The sequence below is a fragment of the Gobio gobio genome, assembly GCF_949357685.1.
Source record: "Gobio gobio genome assembly, chromosome: 2".
Classification (NCBI taxonomy): Eukaryota; Metazoa; Chordata; class Actinopteri; order Cypriniformes; family Gobionidae; genus Gobio; species Gobio gobio.
In genome coordinates, this window is record NC_137098.1 from 720,855 (window position 1) to 740,380 (window position 19,526).

The window sequence follows — 19,526 nt, forward strand, 5'->3', positions numbered from 1 at the left end:
TTCGCTTCAAACGCTCGATTTATACACGCGTCCAATTTGCTCTGGATTCAAAATTTTCAAGCTTTATTCGCGTTTGGTGTGAACGCAGCATAAGTAGTACGGAAACTTTCTGTTAACCAATTTACTGTTTTTCACTGTTACAGTCTTTTACTGTTAAAATCACGATCATGTTTTACAGTGTAGAAGTGTAACCTATCCACCTCATGATATATTTTGAGTTCATTGTGAGAACATAAATCTGATCTGTGAGCTCAACAGCAGTCGTGAGTCTCACAGGTGTATCTGTGCCAACAGCCAATCATTGTGCGGGTCAAAATTATACATTTTCCTTAAATGCCAAAAATCATCAGGATATTAAGATCATGTTCCATGAAGATATTTGGTGAATAGGGGAGCGCGGGGCTCAACCTAACGCGGGGTTAGTTGTAACACGCATGTTTTAACCCTTTCCACACACGCCAGGATGACGAAACTTAGTGTATTTACTAGATGCCATATCAACATTATTTAGAGAAAAAATAGCGCCAAAATTAAAAAATTACTGAACATGTATTTAACCATAGCAAAAGTACATTTCTTACTTAAGTTTAGTTTTCATCTCTGTTTTTTGTTTATTTAAAATAAGACAAATCTCATATTATTGTAATCTTATATCTGTTATTTAACAGTTGAGATGTTCTTTAATGCTCATCTATCAGCAGAAAACACGAGCCGGGTTTACATCCCAGTTGTGCAGGTGGGGTGTGTGTGTGTGTGTGTGTGTGTGTGTGTGTGTGTGTGTGTGTGTGTGTGTGTGTGTGTGTGTGTGTGTGTGTGTGTGTGTGTGTGTTCTAACACTGTATTACAATGAGCCCCTATTAGAAATATGACATTATATTCTATACTTTTATGAATTCTTTTGAGAAACCATGAGAAAAAGGTGAATAATGACTGAGAGTTAATGTTCAGAAATTATTAATTATTATTATGTTTTGAATTATGCTGTTTAGCTGTATTTAGCGATAATTTTTGTAGTCCAAAATTTTGTAGTTTGTAGTCAAACTCAAAAATGTTTATATTTTTAATGATTAAAAATGCCATTATTTTATTTTAAAAAGTTAATAATTGTATTTTGTTGACTAAATATATTAGTTTGTCTATTTTTTTGATTAGATCAGGTCACATTTTAAGCTGTTATTTGTTCATGTTATAATGTACTCCACCTATGGGGCATGTTTTCAAATTTCACTTCCATTCTTTGGGGGTAAATCAAGAAAAAAGTAAACACTGTATTAATGAAACAAAACCACATAATAGTACTAGACATGTGTGCAATTAATGTGGGAAAAAATAAATACTCTGAACCCCAAGTGGATTTACACAAACTGAGAAAGTCAAAAAGGTTGTGCCCGCTCTCCCCCTATATCATAAATGTATTATTAGTAGTAATATGCATTGCTAAGGACTTCATTTGGACAACTTTAAAGGAGATGTTTTTGCACCCTCAGATTCCAGATTTTCAAATATTGTCCTAATAAACCCCACATCAATGAAAGATTGATTTATTAGATGATGATAGATTCCCTTAGCACTGCTTGTGTGGTCCAGGGTCACATATATCTCCAGATGTGCTTGAGTTGTAAAGGCTTGTTTTCCTGCCCTGACCCCTGGGATGTCCGGCCCCCGACAGCTGTGCAGCTCGCGCGAGGCTTCAGTCTGAGGAGCCATGGCGTCCGGAGAGGAGGACGGGACCGGAGAGGAGAAGGAAACCAACAACAAGAAGCGGACGAAAGGCGCAATCGCGACGGCATGGCTCACCTTCTACAACATCGCCATGACAGCCGGGTATCTGCGGACACTTTGACTTTGAGCTGCGTTTATTCTCAATGTGTCTGTTTATAGTTGCCTTGTAAATCACTCGACCGGCTGTTACTTAGGGCTACTTCGAAGGCTGGATTGCATGAAACCCGCACTACTGTCCGTGTAGTTTAGTTCTGTAGTGGTCGACTATACTCGGACGGAACTGAAGCTGCCCAGCCTCTCCTAATACGGACCCGCACGTGTCGCGGAGATATGTTTAGAACTCGCTCGACAGGCGAAATTTAACAAAGAAAAATGAAATGCACTGTAATGATATTGAAAGCGTACATTATTCATATTCAGTTCAGCGCCATCGCAACCAGTGTAAACTTACAATGCGCGTAATTCTTTACTTTAGCGTCCTTTACGCGCGTTACATATCTCTGAAGTAATAACTATAAATTATGCGTAATTACATGCAAATAACCCCTATTCCTAAATTCATTCCTTGCTCAGAACTTAAATGTTTGTAACAGACACCTTAAAATAAAGTGTAACCTTGTATTGAATAGTATGTCCTTGTAGTACAAATAAAAAATAGGCTATTAATGAGAAAAGCAAAAGGCTACTTAAAGAGAATACAGTTCAGTTAAAATAATTATGTTTTAATAATCTTCCGTCATGCTTACCTTCACTTATTGTGTTGTGTTGACTAACATACTAAAGCACATGTGATTATAATGTTAACTGTGTTATTCAATATTACTCATAATTCACCATTACAAATGTGTAATAAGCATATCTTATTAGATGACACAAGTTTTTGCAGAAATTACATTAAAGTTGTTTTTAAGTTTTAAGTAAGGCACATAAAAAATGGGTTACACTTTATTTTACAGTGTCCTTGTTACACATGTTACATGTATTTACCATAGTAATAACAGATGCATAATTACACGCAACTAACCCTATTGTAAGTACATGTGGTAAATATTAATATTACTTAGTATTTCAATATATAATTACACTGTAACAATGACACCCTTTATTTTAACAGTTACATTGTACTTATTCAAACAAGTACTGAGTAATATTAACTGACTAATTTATGGTTAGTAACTTGTAATTATGCATAATTTACTGTTATAGTACATGTAGTCACCTTAAAATGAAGTGTTACCGTGATTTTTAGTGGATGAAGTCACTTCCTGTCACGTTCACATGCATTCTGAGAGTAACATGGACTAGTGTTCCACCAATGTTTGACAGAAAATCAAAGTGTGATTGTACATTTCTATTCATTTAAGCTTTTTTTGTTAATTGACTTGGCCAAAAATATGCTAAAACTTCCTCTCTTTAATATAAATACCACTTATTTTGATATTTTTTCACCTATGCAATGACTTTCATGCATGTGCGTGTGGCTTAAGTGACTAAATACTCTTTACGATGTGTCATTAGTTAAATATATGCATCTAGTGAAACTGTGTTTGAGAGATTATTGCTCTAAGAAAACAAGACAAGTCTTCTTTTTCTGTTTTCAGCCATTTTGTAATTAGTGGAGAATATCTAGTGCACTCATTCAGTCCCATAATATATTGCAATAAGAAGTGTCCCGCCCATGTAGACTCAGCAACTATAGAAAGCCCATAATGCACTGAGAGTGTTTAATCATGCAGGTGTTTCTCTGACTAGTTGAGTTTAACATAAGGGACAGATGACAATGTGGCACGGCTTCTATAGACGTTGGATGTGATCTTTTATTGCAGGTGGCTTGTGCTGGCTATTTCCATGGTCCGCTATTACCTTCAGAAAGGCACCCATAAAGGCTTGTACAAACATATAGCAAGGACACTCAAATGTTTCCAGACATTTGCACTATTGGAGGTAAGATCACCTGCTTTTATCCACCATATGTGATATAAACCTTTACTTTTACTCCAGTGTTGCTGTATCTTACTGTTAGACATAAACCAGTTTTTGATTGTCAAACCTTCCTCATCATCACTTAGCATTCACACTCGTCTAATGAACGTTTCTTATCTAAACTCACTGGAAAATAAACCTGAACATCATCAGTGTAGCAGTGGTAAGAGACACAGTACTTCCAACAAATAGAACTCAATAGAAAGCATATATTTTGAAAATAACAGTGGTCCCAATACCGAGCCCTGAGGAACGCCACATAAAAGCATATACACTGTAAAATCCAACCGTGATTCTAACTAGTTAACTTTACTTAATGTGTTAATTTAATTGTACAAATTTAGTCATCTGAACTATTCACATACTATACCTTGTTTACTCAGAAAACCCAAGTTAAGATGAAATGATTGGTTTGAGTGCCATTTTATCAAGCAAAAAACAAAAAACTCACCATTATGGACATCAGTGTTCCCTTTGGTTGGGCACTTCATATTATTGTGATTCTCTTCCTGTTGAAGCAGCGATGCAGCAGTCTTGTTTACTCAGAACATGGTCATAATTACTCAAGTGTTATCTAGTCACTCTTGAAGAACTACTATTGGTCTGATATTTTAAAGTGAAAAACAATGGTCAGATCGCGAGTTGATAGATATCATTTGAGTTATAATGATGCATTTTTATGACCATGTTCTGAGTAAACAAGACGATTGCTCACGCTAAAATTGTCAAGTCAAGTCACTTTTATTAATATAGCGCTTTTTATGATGCCGATTGTTTCACAGCAGCTTCACAGAGTTAAACAGGAAAATAATGCAACAGAATTTGATTCGGTCGTACAGTCGTTCTGGAGAAAACTGTGATGTCATCAGCTCATTTCAATTATCATACAGGGACAATGTGGGCAGATCAGTAATATAGTTGAAAATGTAGTGATTGTGATTAGTAATTCTTTATAATTGATCATAGTTGGTAGTTATTAATAAGGCTAATCTAAGGGCATGTTTAAACGACAACGATGTCCTAAAAACAGACGACAGCGTTGTTAAAACGACTCCTGTTCACACGAATCTCAGACAGTGACTAAACAGACTGTATGACAGGCCAGGGGAAAAAGACGTACTATTAAATGTATTAAAAATGCACTATAGTATATTTGTACAGACCATTTTCACAGACTGTGATGACGCGTTTTAACGGTCATCAATATCGTAAATCCTGCAACGTTTTTTGTATTATCATTTAAAAAAAATGATATGTACATTTATAACACTAATACTTTGTATTTTATTACTTTTGCATCAAATTACAATAAAAAAGTTACCGCTGCTCTGAGGGTGTTTATTAATAGCGTCTATGGGAGTGATGGTAAAAATGAACATATTTCTCTCTTTTCACTGCAGTTATCAATCTCACTCTATTTTTTCCCTCTTTTTGAAAGTTGTGAACTCACTACTGTGGCGTTTTTCTTTTGCTATGTGAGCAAATGGGCACACAAAAAAAATATTTAATGTATTCTCTCATTCACAGCTATAATATTTAACCCAACTATGACGACTTCCGCTCTGAGAAACCCGGAAACGTGAAAAGGGTCTATAGTACTCAAGTACATTTTAATGCATTTAATAGTGTGTATTTTTCGCACTGGGAGGCCAGTAGCTGGAGATTCACGCCCGGTGAACATGTAATACACACACTTGCGCATGATATCACCGTTTTCACAGATTCACGTTTTTGTTGTTTCCATGGAGACGGTAAAAGTAGCGTTTTCAAAAGCTTGTGTTTTCAGGCCCCCAAACGCTGCTGTCGTGTAAATGAACGATTTCCGTTCTCAGTTGAAAACAGTGTTGTGTAAACACACCCTCATTCAGTAATTATTGATTATCTAATAAGCAACTATCTTGCAATTACCTACTCATACTCATTATTTCATGCATATTTTCCTATTAATGACGGACCATTATTTTATTATTATAGTTTCCCAACAATCTTAACTGCTATAAACATATATTTTGTTGCTCAAAGTAACATTCAGATAAAAAAAAAAATGTTTTAGACGGAGCCACAATGTTAGTTTGATGGTCAAAGAAAACGTCCATTTCATCAGTTCATGCATTCTCTGAGATCGAACCCATGACCTTGGCCCGAAGGCGCCATTCTCTGCTGATGGAGCTACAGGAATGTCTAAATGAGTTTTTATAGAGAGAAAGTAATATGAAAGGTATAAAGAAAAAACATAAATAAACTGTGACGCAGCTCTCCTGAAACTGTACACTATAAAGAATGAGTAGATTCTTCAGAAATAAGGACGGGATGTTTGGCTCTGAGTGGGTTTCTGCAAACTGCCATGATTAACACAGTAAATACACTGCACTCTTCAAAGTGTTCACTTTAAGTGTACTGCCCTTTGAAGTGAGTAGGGCATAGTAATGGGATCGGGAAGCCCCAACTAGGGGTAAAATGTTGTGTTGACTTTAAATAATACAGGGCCAGTATCGCCGATATCAATACTTCTTACTTTTAAAAGCATGCACTTGAGCTTACATGTACTTTCCTTTAGGGGAAAGCAGTGTGTCAAGATTTATTAGGTGAATGCATTATTAATATTCTACATTTGAATACATTTTCATGACCACTAAAAGATTGCGTTTGTGGTTGCCGTGGTAAAGCCGTTGCTGATTGTTGTAAAGCGGTAATGTTCATAGGGATTCACTTAACATCTACTTCACTCTTTAAGCTATAATAACACGTTTTAAAAATTAGTTAAAGTACAGTTAAAGGTATATTTCAAGTATAAAAAATGTATATCTAAATTTAAACAGTAGTATACTGAAAGTGCAAAAATAATATATATATGATAAACTATAAGATTAATGTTATGTTGACTTAAAGAACTTACAAGTATACTTGCAGTATAAACTACTAAACTAGAGTACACTTCAAAGTGCACTTTCATAAACATGTACTACTTGTATTAAAATGGTAAACTACTAGTATACTTATACATTTACTTGTACAAGTGAGAAACGTACAAAGTTTACTACTGTTATACTTATAGTACACTTAAATATATACTAAAAGTGGGTCAATTAAGTCCCAAGCAGTATTGAAATAGTACACTTACCACTTAAGTTTACTACTAGTACACATTGATATTACTATACTTACTACATTACTTAAATATACTTCATAAAATATACCTGAACATTACTTAAGTGTACTTCACAAAATATACCTGAACATTACTTAAGTATACTTCACAAAATATACCTGAACATTACTTAAGTATACTTCATAAAATATACCTGAACATTACTTAAGTATACTTCATAAAATATACCTGAACATTACTTAAGTATACTTCACAAAATATACCTAAACATTATTTAAGTATACTTCACAAAATATACCTGAACATAACTTAAGTATACTTCATAAAATATACCTGAACATTACTTAAGTATACTATATAAAATATACTTGAACATTACTTAAGTATACTTCCCAAAATATACCTGGACATTACTTAAGTATACTTCATGAAATATACCTGAACATTACTTAAGTATACTTCACAAAATATACCTGAACATTACTTAAGTATACTTCACAAAATATACCTGAACATTACTTAAGTATACTTCACAAAATATACCTGGACATTACTTAAGTATACTTCATAAAATATACTTGAACATAACTAAAATATACTTCATAAAATATACCTGAACATAACTTAAGTATACTTCATAAAATATACCTGAACTTTACTTAAGTATACTTCATAAAATATACCTGAACATTACTTAAGTATACTTCACAAAATATACTTGAACATAACTTAAGAATACTTCATAAAATATACCTGAACATTACTTAAGTATACTTCACAAAAAATACCTGAAAATTACTTAAGTATGCTTCATAAAATATACTTAAACATTACTTAAGTATACTTCATAAAATATACCTGAACATAACTTAAGTATACTTCACAAAATATACCTGAATATTACTTAAGTATACTTCATAAAATATACCTGAACATTACTTAAGTATACTATATAAAATATACTTGAACATTACTTAAGTATACTTCCCAAAATATACCTGGACATTACTTAAGTATACTTCATGAAATATACCTGAACATTTCTTAAGTATACTTCACAAAATATACCTGAACATTACTTAAGTATACTTCACAAAAAATACCTGAAAATTATTTAAGTATGCTTCATAAAATATACTTGAACATTACTTAAGTATACTTCATAAAATATACCTGAACATAACTTAAGTATACTTCACAAAATATACCTGAATATTACTTAAGTATACTTCATAAAATATACTTGAACATTACTTAAGTATACTTCATAAAACATACCTGAACATTTCTTAAGTATCTTCATAAAATATACTTGAACATTACTTAAGTATACTTCATAAAATATACCTGAACATTACTTAAATATACTTCATAAAATACACCTGAACATTACTTAAGTATACTTCATAAAATATACTTGAACATTACTTAAGTATACTTCACAAAATACACCTGAACATTACTTAAGTATACTTCATAAAATATACTTGAACATAAGTATACTTCACAAAATATACCTGAACATTACTTAAGTGTACTTCATAAAATATACCTGAACATTTCTTAAGTATACTTCACAAAATATACCTGAACATAACTTAAGTATACTTCATAAAATGAACTTAAACATTACTTGAGTATACTGTTAAATGAACATGAAGTATGCCTCTTTTTCGTAAGGGTAAACAATTATTCGCTAAAATAGTTTATTTTTCCACTTATTTTATGCTCCAATTACTGGTTAAATATATTTTTATGTGAGGATCCATCCTTTTCGATACAACATTCGACCCCGACCCTGTGTAAACTGTTGTGTAAGTAAACTGCCTCTCCAGGGGTTTGTGCCACTGGTTCATGTAGTGAATGTAAGTATTAAGTGCGATTATTAAATGGCACTTGCATTTCAAGCGTGTAACATTACCTCTGAGTCAGCTTAGAAGCAGATATAGACTGAGTGCTGTACTGTTAGTGTGCTCTGAGCCTACCAGTCATATCTGACACAGACATGCAACTGCTTTTGTGTTGCTTTGCACTCTTTCCATTACTGGAAGCAATAATATTAGCACACACACTGACTCAAATACAGAGATTGCAATCTTTAACAATTTATGGGACTGGGTAAAAACATTTCTCTTTCTTTGGCTGTTTTTATTTCAGGTCGGACACTGTGCTATTGGTATGTACTATATTTCAAAGTGCTATAATAACATATTTAATTCCAGGTGTGTAAGGATATTTTTCAGGTGTTGTTTTTGGTGTGTTAAAGGAATTGTGCGGACATCTGTGATTGTGACTGGGGTCCAAGTATGTTCTCGGATATTCATGGTCTGGTTTATTACAAACAGCATCAGACAGGTCAGTGTGCATGATGAGGACATTCACTAATAACCAGAAAACCACTGGGAATTATGGGACATATTCACTGTTCGCCAGTCTCTGAATGGGCTGTTACATTTTAAATATTGTTTTCTTTCATTTGAAACATATGCTAAGATTCAGAACGAGGAGAGTGTGATCTTGTTCTTAGTGGTTTGGACGGCTACAGAGATCACTCGCTACTCTTTCTACACGTTCAACCTGATCCACCATCTGCCCTACTTCATCAAGTGGGCCAGGTACTCAGAGCTCTGCACGGTGTGGGTTCATGAGCATGCCTTACTCACAACGCCAGGGTTTAGAGTTAAACTATACGGCTGCGTCCGAAATCACATATGAGGAGTTAGTTAGTAGACTGAGCTCCACCCCTTAGTGGAGTTAGTTAGTAGTCTGAGCTCCACCCCTTAGTGGAGTTAGTTAGTAGTCTGAGCTCCACCCCTTAGGGGAGTTAGTTAGTAGTCTGAGCTCCACTTCTTAGGGGAGTTAGTTAGTAATCTGAGCTCCACCCCTTAGTGGAGTTAGTTAGTAGTCTGAGCTCCACCCCTTAGGGGAGTTAGTTAGTAGTCTGAGCTCCACTTCTTAGGGGAGTTAGTTAGTAGTCTGAGCTCCACCCCTTAGGGGAGTTAGTTAGTAGTATGAGCTCCACCCCTTAGGGGAGTTAGTTAGTAGTCTGAGCTCCACCCCTTAGTGGAGTTAGTTAGTAGTCTGAGCTCCACCTCTTAGGGGAGTTAGTTAGTAGTCTGAGCTCCACCCCTTAGGGGAGTTAGTTAGTAGTCTGAGCTCCACCCCTTAGTGGAGTTAGTTAGTAGTCTGAGCTCCACCTCTTAGGGGAGTTAGTTAGTAGTCTGAGCTCCACCCCTTAGTGGAGTTAGTTAGTAGTCTGAGCTCCACCTCTTAGGGGAGTTAGTTAGTAGTCTGAGCTCCACCCCTTAGTGGAGTTAGTTAGTAGTCTGAGCTCCACCCCTTAGTGGAGTTAGTTAGTAGTCTGAGCTCCACCCCTTAGTGGAGTTAGTTAGTAGTCTGAGCTCCACCCCTTAGTGGAGTTAGTTAGTAGTCTGAGCTCCACCTCTTAGGGGAGTTAGTTAGTAGTCTGAGCTCCACCCCTTAGTGGAGTTAGTTAGTAGTCTGAGCTCCACCCCTTAGGGGAGTTAGTTAGTAGTCTGAGCTCCACTTCTTAGGGGAGTTAGTTAGTAGTCTGAGCTCCACCCCTTAGTGGAGTTAGTTAGTAGTCTGAGCTCCACCCCTTAGGGGAGTTAGTTAGTAGTCTGAGCTCCACTTCTTAGGGGAGTTAGTTAGTAGTCTGAGCTCCACCCCTTAGGGGAGTTAGTTAGTAGTATGAGCTCCACCCCTTAGGGGAGTTAGTTAGTAGTCTGAGCTCCACCCCTTAGTGGAGTTAGTTAGTAGTCTGAGCTCCACCCCTTAGGGGAGTTAGTTAGTAGTATGAGCTCCACCCCTTAGGGGAGTTAGTTAGTAGTCTGAGCTCCACCCCTTAGTGGAGTTAGTTAGTAGTCTGAGCTCCACCTCTTAGGGGAGTTAGTTAGTAGACTGAGCTCCACCCCTTAGGGGAGTTAGTTAGTAGTCTGAGCTCCACCCCTTAGGGGAGTTAGTTAGTAGTGTGAGCTCCACCCCTTAGGGGAGTTAGTTAGTAGACTGAGCTCCACCCCTTAGGGGATTTAGTTTGTAGTCTGAGCTCCACCCCTTAGGGGAGTTAGTTAGTAGACTGAGCTCCACCCCTTAGGGGAGTTAGTTAGTAGACTGAGCTCCACCCCTTAGGGGATTTAGTTAGTAGTCTGAGCTCCACCCCTTAGGGGAGTTAGTTAGTAGACTGAGCTCCACCCCTTAGGGGAGTTAATTAGTAGACTGAGCTCCACCCCTTAGAAGAGTTAGTTAGTAGTCTGAGCTCCAACCCTTAAGGGAGTTAGTTAGTAGTCTGAGCTCCACCCCTTAGTGGAGTTAGTTAGTAGTCTGAGCTCCACCCCTTAGGGGAGTTAGTTAGTAGTTTGAGCTTCACCCTTAGTGGAGTTAGTTAGTAGTCTGAGCTTCACCCCTTAAGGGAGTTAGTTAGTAGCCTGAGCTCCACCCCTTAGGGGAGTTAGTTAGTAGTTTGAGCTTCACCCCTTAGTGGAGTTAGTTAGTAGTGTGAGCTTCACCCCTTAAGGGAGTTAGTTAGTAGCCTGAGCTCCACCCCTTATGGGAGTTAGTTAGTAGTCTGAGCTCCACCCCTTAGTGGAGTTAGTTAGTATTCTGAGCTTAGGGAGTTAGTTAGTAGTCTGAGCTCCATCCCTTAGTGGAGTTAGTTAGTATTCTGAGTTTAGGGAGTTAGTTAGTAGTCTGAGCTCCATCCCTTAGTGGAGTTAGTTACTATTCTAAGCTTAATGAGTTAGTTAGTAGTCTGAGCTCCACCCCTTAGTGGAGTTAGATAGTAGTCTGAGCTTCACCCCTTAGTGGAGTTAGTTAGTAGCCTGAGCCCCTTAGGGGAGTTAGTTAGTAGTCTGAGCTCCACCCCTTAGTGGAGTTAGTTAGTATTCTGAGCTTAGGGAGTTAGTTAGTAGTCTGAGCTCCACCCCTTAGGGGAGTTAGTTAGTAGTCTGAGCTCCACCCCTTAGGGGAGTTGGTTAGTAGTCTGAGCTCCACCCCTTAGGGGAGTTAGTTAGTAGTCTGAGCTCCACCCCTCAGTGGAGTTAGTTAGTAGTCTGAGCTCCACCCCTCAGTGGAGTTAGTTAGTATTCTGAGCTCCACCCCTTAGGGGAGTTGGTTAGTAGTCTGAGCTCCACCCCTTAGGGGAGTTAGTTAGTAGTCTGAGCTCCACCCCTCAGTGGAGTTAGTTAGTAGTCTGAGCTCCACCCCTTAGGGGAGTTAGTTAGTAGTCTGAGCTCCACCCCTTAGGGGAGTTAGTTAGTAGTCTGAGCTCCACCCCTTAGGGGAGTTAGTTAGTAGTCTGAGCTCCACCCCTTAGGGGAGTTGGTTAGTAGTCTGAGCTCCACCCCTTAGGGGAGTTAGTTAGTAGTCTGAGCTCCACCCCTCAGTGGAGTTAGTTAGTAGTCTGAGCTCCACCCCTTAGGGGAGTTAGTTAGTAGTCTGAGCTCCACCCCTTAGGGGAGTTAGTTAGTAGTCTGAGCTCCACCCCTTAGGGGAGTTAGTTAGTAGTCTGAGCTCCACCCCTCAGTGGAGTTAGTTAGTAGTCTGAGCTCCACCCCTCAGTGGAGTTAGTTAGTAGTCTGAGCTCCATCCCTTAGGGGAGTTAGTTAGTAGTCTGAGCTCCACCCCTCAGTGGAGTTAGTTAGTAGTCTGAGCTCCATCCCTTAGGGGAGTTAGTTAGTAGTCTGAGCTCCATCCCTTAGGGGAGTTAGTTAGTAGTGTGAGCTCCACCCCTTAGGGGAGTTAGTTAGTAGTCTGAGCTCCACCCCTCAGTGGAGTTAGTTAGTAGTCTGAGCTCCACCACTTTAGTCACTATAAGTCACTTTGTTTTGCCATGTATTGACTGACGCCTCTCCTGTCCTCGTGTTGTGTGTGCTGTGTGTGAACATGATGGTCATTCTGGATCGGAGAAGAAAGCTCAACACTCTTAATATAAAAACAACAAAATGAAACAAATGTGATGTTTAACTAAAGTATTTTTGCTTCTTTGTATGGTTGAAGAGCTGAAAGGTTAGTTAGAGCGGCGCCCTCTACTGTACAGACGTGAATGTGCATTTCCTCCAGCCTGAGGATTACTCGTTTTCCTTCTGGTGTGAAAGGGCCTTTACATTTGACTAAATACATCTTTTGTTAGTTGTTTTTTTTCGTGCATTGGGAGCGCGCATCAAAGTCACGTGATTTCAGTAAACGAGGTTTCGTTATGTCACTGTTTTGAAATGTCAGGATCAGGATGATATGCATGAGCACACAATATTATAACGCATTCTTTTTTAAAAGTAACTTTCCCCAACACTGAGTTACATAATAATTGTGGATGTGTGTGTGTGTGTTTATAATGTGTGATATCTCATGTCAAATTGAGTCACGTTTATTTCGCTGCTTTGTTTCTCAGGTATAACATGTTTATCATCATGTACCCGCTGGGAGTAGTTGGTGAACTGCTGACCATAAACGGCGCCTTGCCGTATGTTCGGAGATCGGGCATGTTCTCCCTGAGGCTTCCCAACAAATACAATGTGTCCTTTGACTATTACTACTTCCTGATCATCGTCATGCTGTCCTACATCCCACGTAAGAGCTCAATGAAACGTCTACTTACACGCTAGCATTTACTGAGCATGATCACCACACCAGCTGCCATTCTGTCTGAAATGTATAATCTATCTATCATGCTAGCAACATGCTAAAACATGCTAATTAATGCTAGAAATGTGTTAAAACACGCCAATTAATGCTAGCAATGTGCTTATTCATGCTGGCAAAATGCTAAAACATGGTAGCAATATACTAATTAATGTTAGTAACCTGTTAAAACATACTAGCGAAACATGGTTATTCATGTTAGCAAAGTGTGCTAAAACATACAAGCATACAATTATAATTAATGCTAACAACATGCTAATCATGCTAATTAATGCTAGCAACATGTTAAAACATGCTAGCAAAATGTCAATTAAAGTAAGCAATGTGTTAAAACATGCTAGCCACATGCTAATTAATGCTTGCTACCTGTTAAAACAATGCTAATAAAACATGTTAATTTATGCTAGCAATGTGTTAAAACATGCTAACAACATGATAAGTCATGTTAGCAGTGTTTAAACGTAATCTGTTCAAATATAGCTACTTTCAGCATTAGGGCTGAAAACTGTATCACGATATAAGCGATACATATCGTTATCGTTTTATCGGCATATAAATAATGCTAACAACATGCTTAAATGTGCTAATTCATGTTAGCAATGTGTTAAAACATGCTAGCAACATGCTCATTAAAGGGATAGCTCACCCAAAAATGAACTTTAGCCCCTGATTTCCTCTCCCTCTCGTCATCCGAGGTGTGTGTGACATTCTTCTTTCAGACGAATATAATCTGAGTTATATTACACAAGTCCAGGCTAATCCAAGCTTTATAACAGCAGTAATAGTTGCTCTGTTTTTGAAGTGCATCTGTGCGTCATATAACTGCTCCAGCGGCTCTGGGGTGTTAATAAAGACCTTCTGAAGCGAATCGACGCGTTTGTGTAAGAAAAATATCCATATTTCAAACTTTATCAAGTAAACTTTCGGCCTCCGCCTTCTGTGTAAAAGTGTTGAATGTTGAAAGTGAACATTCAACACTTCCAGAAATTGAACAGGGAAGACGGAGGCCGAAAGTTTACTTGATAAAGTTTGAAATATGGATATTTTTCTTACACAAACGTGTCGATTCGCTTCAGAAGGCCTTTATTAACACCCCAGAGCCGCTGGAGCAGTTATATGACTCACAGATGCACTTCAAAAACAGAGCAACTATTACTGCTGTTATAAAGCTTGGATTAGCCTGGACTTGTGTAATATAACTCAGATTATATTCGTCTGAGAGAAGAATGTCACACACACCTCAGATGACGAGAGGGAGAGGAAATCATGGGCTAATCTTCATTTTTGGCTGAACTAGCCCTTTAATGTTGGCAATGTCTTTCTCTTGCCTCTTCACTAAATGTAAAGTTTATCCCGACAGCTGTGATTGTGTTCTGCTTCTCTCCAGTGTTTCCTCAGCTGTACTTCCACATGCTGCGTCAGAGGAGGAGAGTCCTTCACGGAGAAGTCATAGTAGAGAAAGATGAGTAGAGAGAAACCCCAGCTAGCCATCAGTCATTTGAGAAAGGGTTATGGTCAAAACAAGAAGCTAAAAACGATGAAATATAAATCAACCGGGATGGAATCACTACAATCGTTAGAGGAGATTTGACCCAAAGAGCAATGAAGAGCATTGGACTGGAATCATCCGCACATCTCAGCTGATCTGGACTGGGTTTGGTTTGAGTAGTTATGGGGAAACCCTTCCACAGCTTCCACATCTCCACTCTGGGTTCCTCATCCATGTTCTTGGACAGATTAGGGATTAAACAATTATTATAATATACTTTTGTGGGACTGGCAAAACAGAATGTGTAACTTGTATTTTTTTTACACGGCAAAAAATGCTTTTCTTACTTAGTATTTTTGTCTTGTTTTCAGTCCAAATATCTAAAAAATCTTACATTAAGAAGCATTTACTAGACAAGCAAAAGTTTTTGTCTTGTTTTGGGGGAAAATAACTCAATAACTTAAAATAAGCAAAATAATCTGTCAGTGGGGTAAGCAAAATAATCTTGTTTTCTGTTTGAATTAAGATTATTTTGCTTACCCCAGTGGCAGATTATTTTGCTTATTTTAAGAAAAAACTCCCTTAATTTTGAGTTATAATAAGCAAAATAATCTGTCAATGGGGTAAGCAAAATAATCTTAATTCAAACAGAAAACAAGATTATTTTGCTAACCCCATTGGCAGATTATTTTGCTTATTTTAAGCAAAAACTCCCTTAATTTTTAGTTATTTCCCCCAAAAACAAGACAAAAACTTTTGCTTGTCTAGTAAATGCTTCTTAATGTAAGATTTTTTAGATATTTGGACTGAAAACAAGACAAAAACACTAAGTAAGAAAAGCATTTTTTGCAGTGTATCACTTGGCTACTTCTCACATTTTTCATTCACAAGCGATTGGTATTAAAACAGAATTTGAATAAATGCATCTGTTTAGTGTTTGGGAAAGCATCTTTAGATATCATGTCAACGATGTTGAAGGTTTCCAATCATCTTAAGTCTGAGAATTATCTTTAGAATAAACACTGGTTATGTTGGTTTAGTTTTGAATATGACACCAGGGACAATGTGATAAAGCAACAAGTGATAAAAGCTCATGTTCGATTGGTTGTCCAAACCTTGATTGGCTTCGGGTTTTGAGATCCTAAATCCCACTCTTAGATATTTGACCCAATATACAAGCATTTTGCCATTTAGTTTGGACAGAAATGACTATTTTTTACACGTTTTTTCCAGGATGCACTATGATTATCTTTGCTGCTTCAGTGTTTACAATCCAAACTAGAGTAAATCAACTGGGGAACTGTACAGGTAGTGCTCTAGAAAACCAGCAGCACATGTTGGTCAATCCAAGGCCATGTGATGCTAACCTTTAGCTCATTCGGCTCTCAGACCTTCTGTGTTGTTGTTGTTTTTATATATATTTTCTTCTGTAAGAAACTTGAGTTCACGGGTAGATTCTCTCTACGGTGCTTCATTATTTTCTTCTTCTGTGCAGCTGAGGAGAGAAAGTGGACATGGGGTGATATCAGTAGATAGAATTGTGAAGAACATTTTCATGTAATTTAATGCAATAGCTGGTGATTGTTCTGAATGAATAAAGGTCTTGAAGAAAGAATGAAATAAACAATAAAAAGATCTATGACCGTATGAACTCAGGCATTAGTATTGTGTGTTCGTGCTGAAAGCTCAATCTCAGAATAGTTTGACTTTATTAAGTTCATAATTTTAAGAGCTAGATCAGATGTAAAGAAAATAAATATGAATCGAGCTGTAAAGCACGTGCTCTCAGACATCAGGTGTTTGTGTGTTTTGCTGTAGTTGGATATCTCCGCGTTCAGCATGAAGGGAAGTCTTATATGATTTATGCGAGTACAGTCTAAAATGTTTAGAGTGTGGAGGAAAATGCTTGTCCAGACAAAAAGCAGACTGAAAGAAATGAAAATACAAATGGAACTGAAGTTGTTTTACCAGCAGCAGAAGAGCAGAGAATGGAGGTAAGGAAAGGACTTGTGAAGTCTCAAGTATGAACTTTTCACTTAAAGGGTTAGTTCAGCCAAAGATGTAAATTGTGTCATTAATGACTGAGCCTCATGTGGTTGGACACCCGTCAGACCTCTTGACCCTTGCAGATGAGGCCTTTCCATGAATGTTTAGGCTTTCTTTTGCTGCTTCAACATCATTTTTGTTTTTTATAAAAACATTGATAAAAACCTTTTAGCACAAAACCTTGTAAATGTTCCCTTAATTGACATAATAAGGGTTAAATTGCTAAAGAATAGAGTTGTCCTGAAAAAGGACAGCCCTGTCTAATACCTCTGTTTATCAAAACCTCCCGCCTTTGACTGATGCCCCAGTATATAAAAGTTTTATCCCTGATAAAAAAGAATTTCCAGTTCCAAAAGCTTTGATAGCATTAAACAAATAACAACTCTATCAAAAGCTTTCTCTTTATCAACAGTAAATATCCCTAAATATTGATTCCCCATGAATGCCAAATCAATGACATCTCTTAAAAGAAAAATGTTGTCCATTATAGTTCTCTACATATACAATACGTTTGATTTCTTTGTATTCAAATATAATAATAATTTTATAGTCTGTACATAATAATGCCACTGGTCTCCAGTTTTTCACGCTTCTTGGGGAGTAACGAAAGCACAGCTCTTTTGCAACTAGTTGGCAATTCCTTCTTTTCAAAGGAGGCTTTAAAAACCTCCAGCATGTCTTCCTTGAGTACATGCAAAAATGTTAATAAAATTCTGAAGGAAGTCCATCAATACCAGGGGCTTTACCCACAGAAAGATGAACTGCTTCTGACAATTCTTGATCTTTATCTCAGAGTCCAGCTCCTTTTGCTGTTCAGTTTCTCTAGCCTCAATGTAGCTCAATGTTCATTTTTCCGTCAGGACTCCGTCTGGGATTGGGGTATATTCTCTGGTTTTCTCCGGTCAAATTTTAACCGGCCAATCAGCGAACAGAGGGAGTGGCTGAGAACGATGACTAGTTTGAGATGACATATGTCACGACCAAATGTTAGCGATTGGTTATGGCAGATCCAGTTGTGTTAAAGGGTTAGTCCACCCAAAAATGTAAATTGTGTCATTAATGACTGAGCCTCATGTGGTTGGACACCCGTCAGACCTCCGTTCATCTTCAGACACAAATTAAGATATTTTAGTGTAAATCTGATGCTCTGAAAGGCCTCCATTGGCTCAACTTTACACTCTCAAGACCCTTAAAAGACACTAAAGACTAAAGTTACAAAGTCCATCTCACTACAGCGGCTCTACAATAACTTTATGAAGACGACGAGAATAGTTTCTGTGCGCAAAAAAACCCTAAATAACGACTTATATAGTGATGACGATTTCAAAACACGGCCTCATGAAGCTTCGAAGCGTTATGAATCAGTGAGTCCAATCATGATTCGGATCGCGTGTCAAACCGCCAAACTGCTGAAATTTGCTGATTCAAACTGCTGAATCGACTCACTGATTCATAACGCTTCAAACCGCTGAATCGACTCACTGATTCATAACGCTCTGAACCGCTGAATCGACTCACTGATTCATAACGCTTCAAACTGCTGAATCGATTCACTGATTCATAATGCTCTGAACCGCTGAATCGACTCACTGATTCATAACGCTTCAAACCACTGAATCAACTCACTGATTCATAACGCTCTGAACCGCTGAATCGACTCACTGATTCATAACGCTCCAAACCGCTGAATCGACTCACTGATTCATAACGCTCCAAACCGCTGAATCGATTCACTGATTCATAACATTCCAAACCGCTGAATCGACTCACTGATTCATAACGCTTCAACCCGCTGAATCGACTCACTAATTCATAATGCTCCAAACCGCTGAATCGATTCACTGATTCATAACGCTCTGAACCGCTGAATCGACTCACTGATTCATAATGCTCCAAACCGCTGAATCGATTCACTGATTCATAACGCTCTGAACCGCTGAATCGACTCACTGATTCATAACACTTCGAAGCTTCATGATGCCGTGTTTTGAAATCGTCATCACTTTATAAGTCGTTATTTAGGGTTTTTTTGCGCACAGAAACTATTCTCGTCGTCTTCATAAAGTTATTGTAGAGCCGCTGTAGTGAGATGGACTTTGTAACTTTAGTCTTTAGTGTCTTTTAAGGGTCTTGAGAGTGTAAAGTTGAGCCAATGGAGGCCTTTCAGAGCATCAGATTTACACTAAAATATCTTCATTTGTGTCTGAAGATGAACGGAGGTCTGACGGGTGTCCAACCACATGAGGCTCAGTCATTAATGACACAATTTACAGTTTTGGGTGGACTAACCCTTTAACACAACTGGATCTGCCATAACCAATCGCTAACATTTGGTCGTGACATATGTCATCTCAAACTAGTCATCGTTCTCAGCCACTCCCTCTGTTCGCTGATTGGCCGGTTAAAATTTGACCGGAGAAAACCAGAAAATATACCCCAATCCCAGACGGAGTCCTGACGGAAAAATGAACATTGAGCTACATTGAGGCTAGAGAAACTGAACAGCAAAAGGAGCTGGAC

At 37.7% G+C, this 19,526-nt stretch overlaps 1 protein-coding gene across 1 annotated transcript; it reads left to right on the forward strand.

Annotated features, from left to right (window-relative positions):
- Positions 1–1,675: 1,675 nt before the first annotated feature.
- Positions 1,676–16,747, forward strand: hacd1 (3-hydroxyacyl-CoA dehydratase 1). Its single transcript, XM_079805577.1, has 7 exons — positions 1,676–1,824; positions 3,549–3,666; positions 8,972–8,990; positions 9,081–9,169; positions 9,308–9,429; positions 13,221–13,399; positions 14,859–16,747. The coding sequence occupies exons 1-7, from the start codon at positions 1,706–1,708 to the stop codon at positions 14,939–14,941; spliced, it is 729 nt and encodes a 242-aa protein (XP_079661703.1). The 5' UTR covers positions 1,676–1,705; the 3' UTR covers positions 14,942–16,747.
- The last annotated feature ends 2,779 nt before the right edge of the window (positions 16,748–19,526 follow it).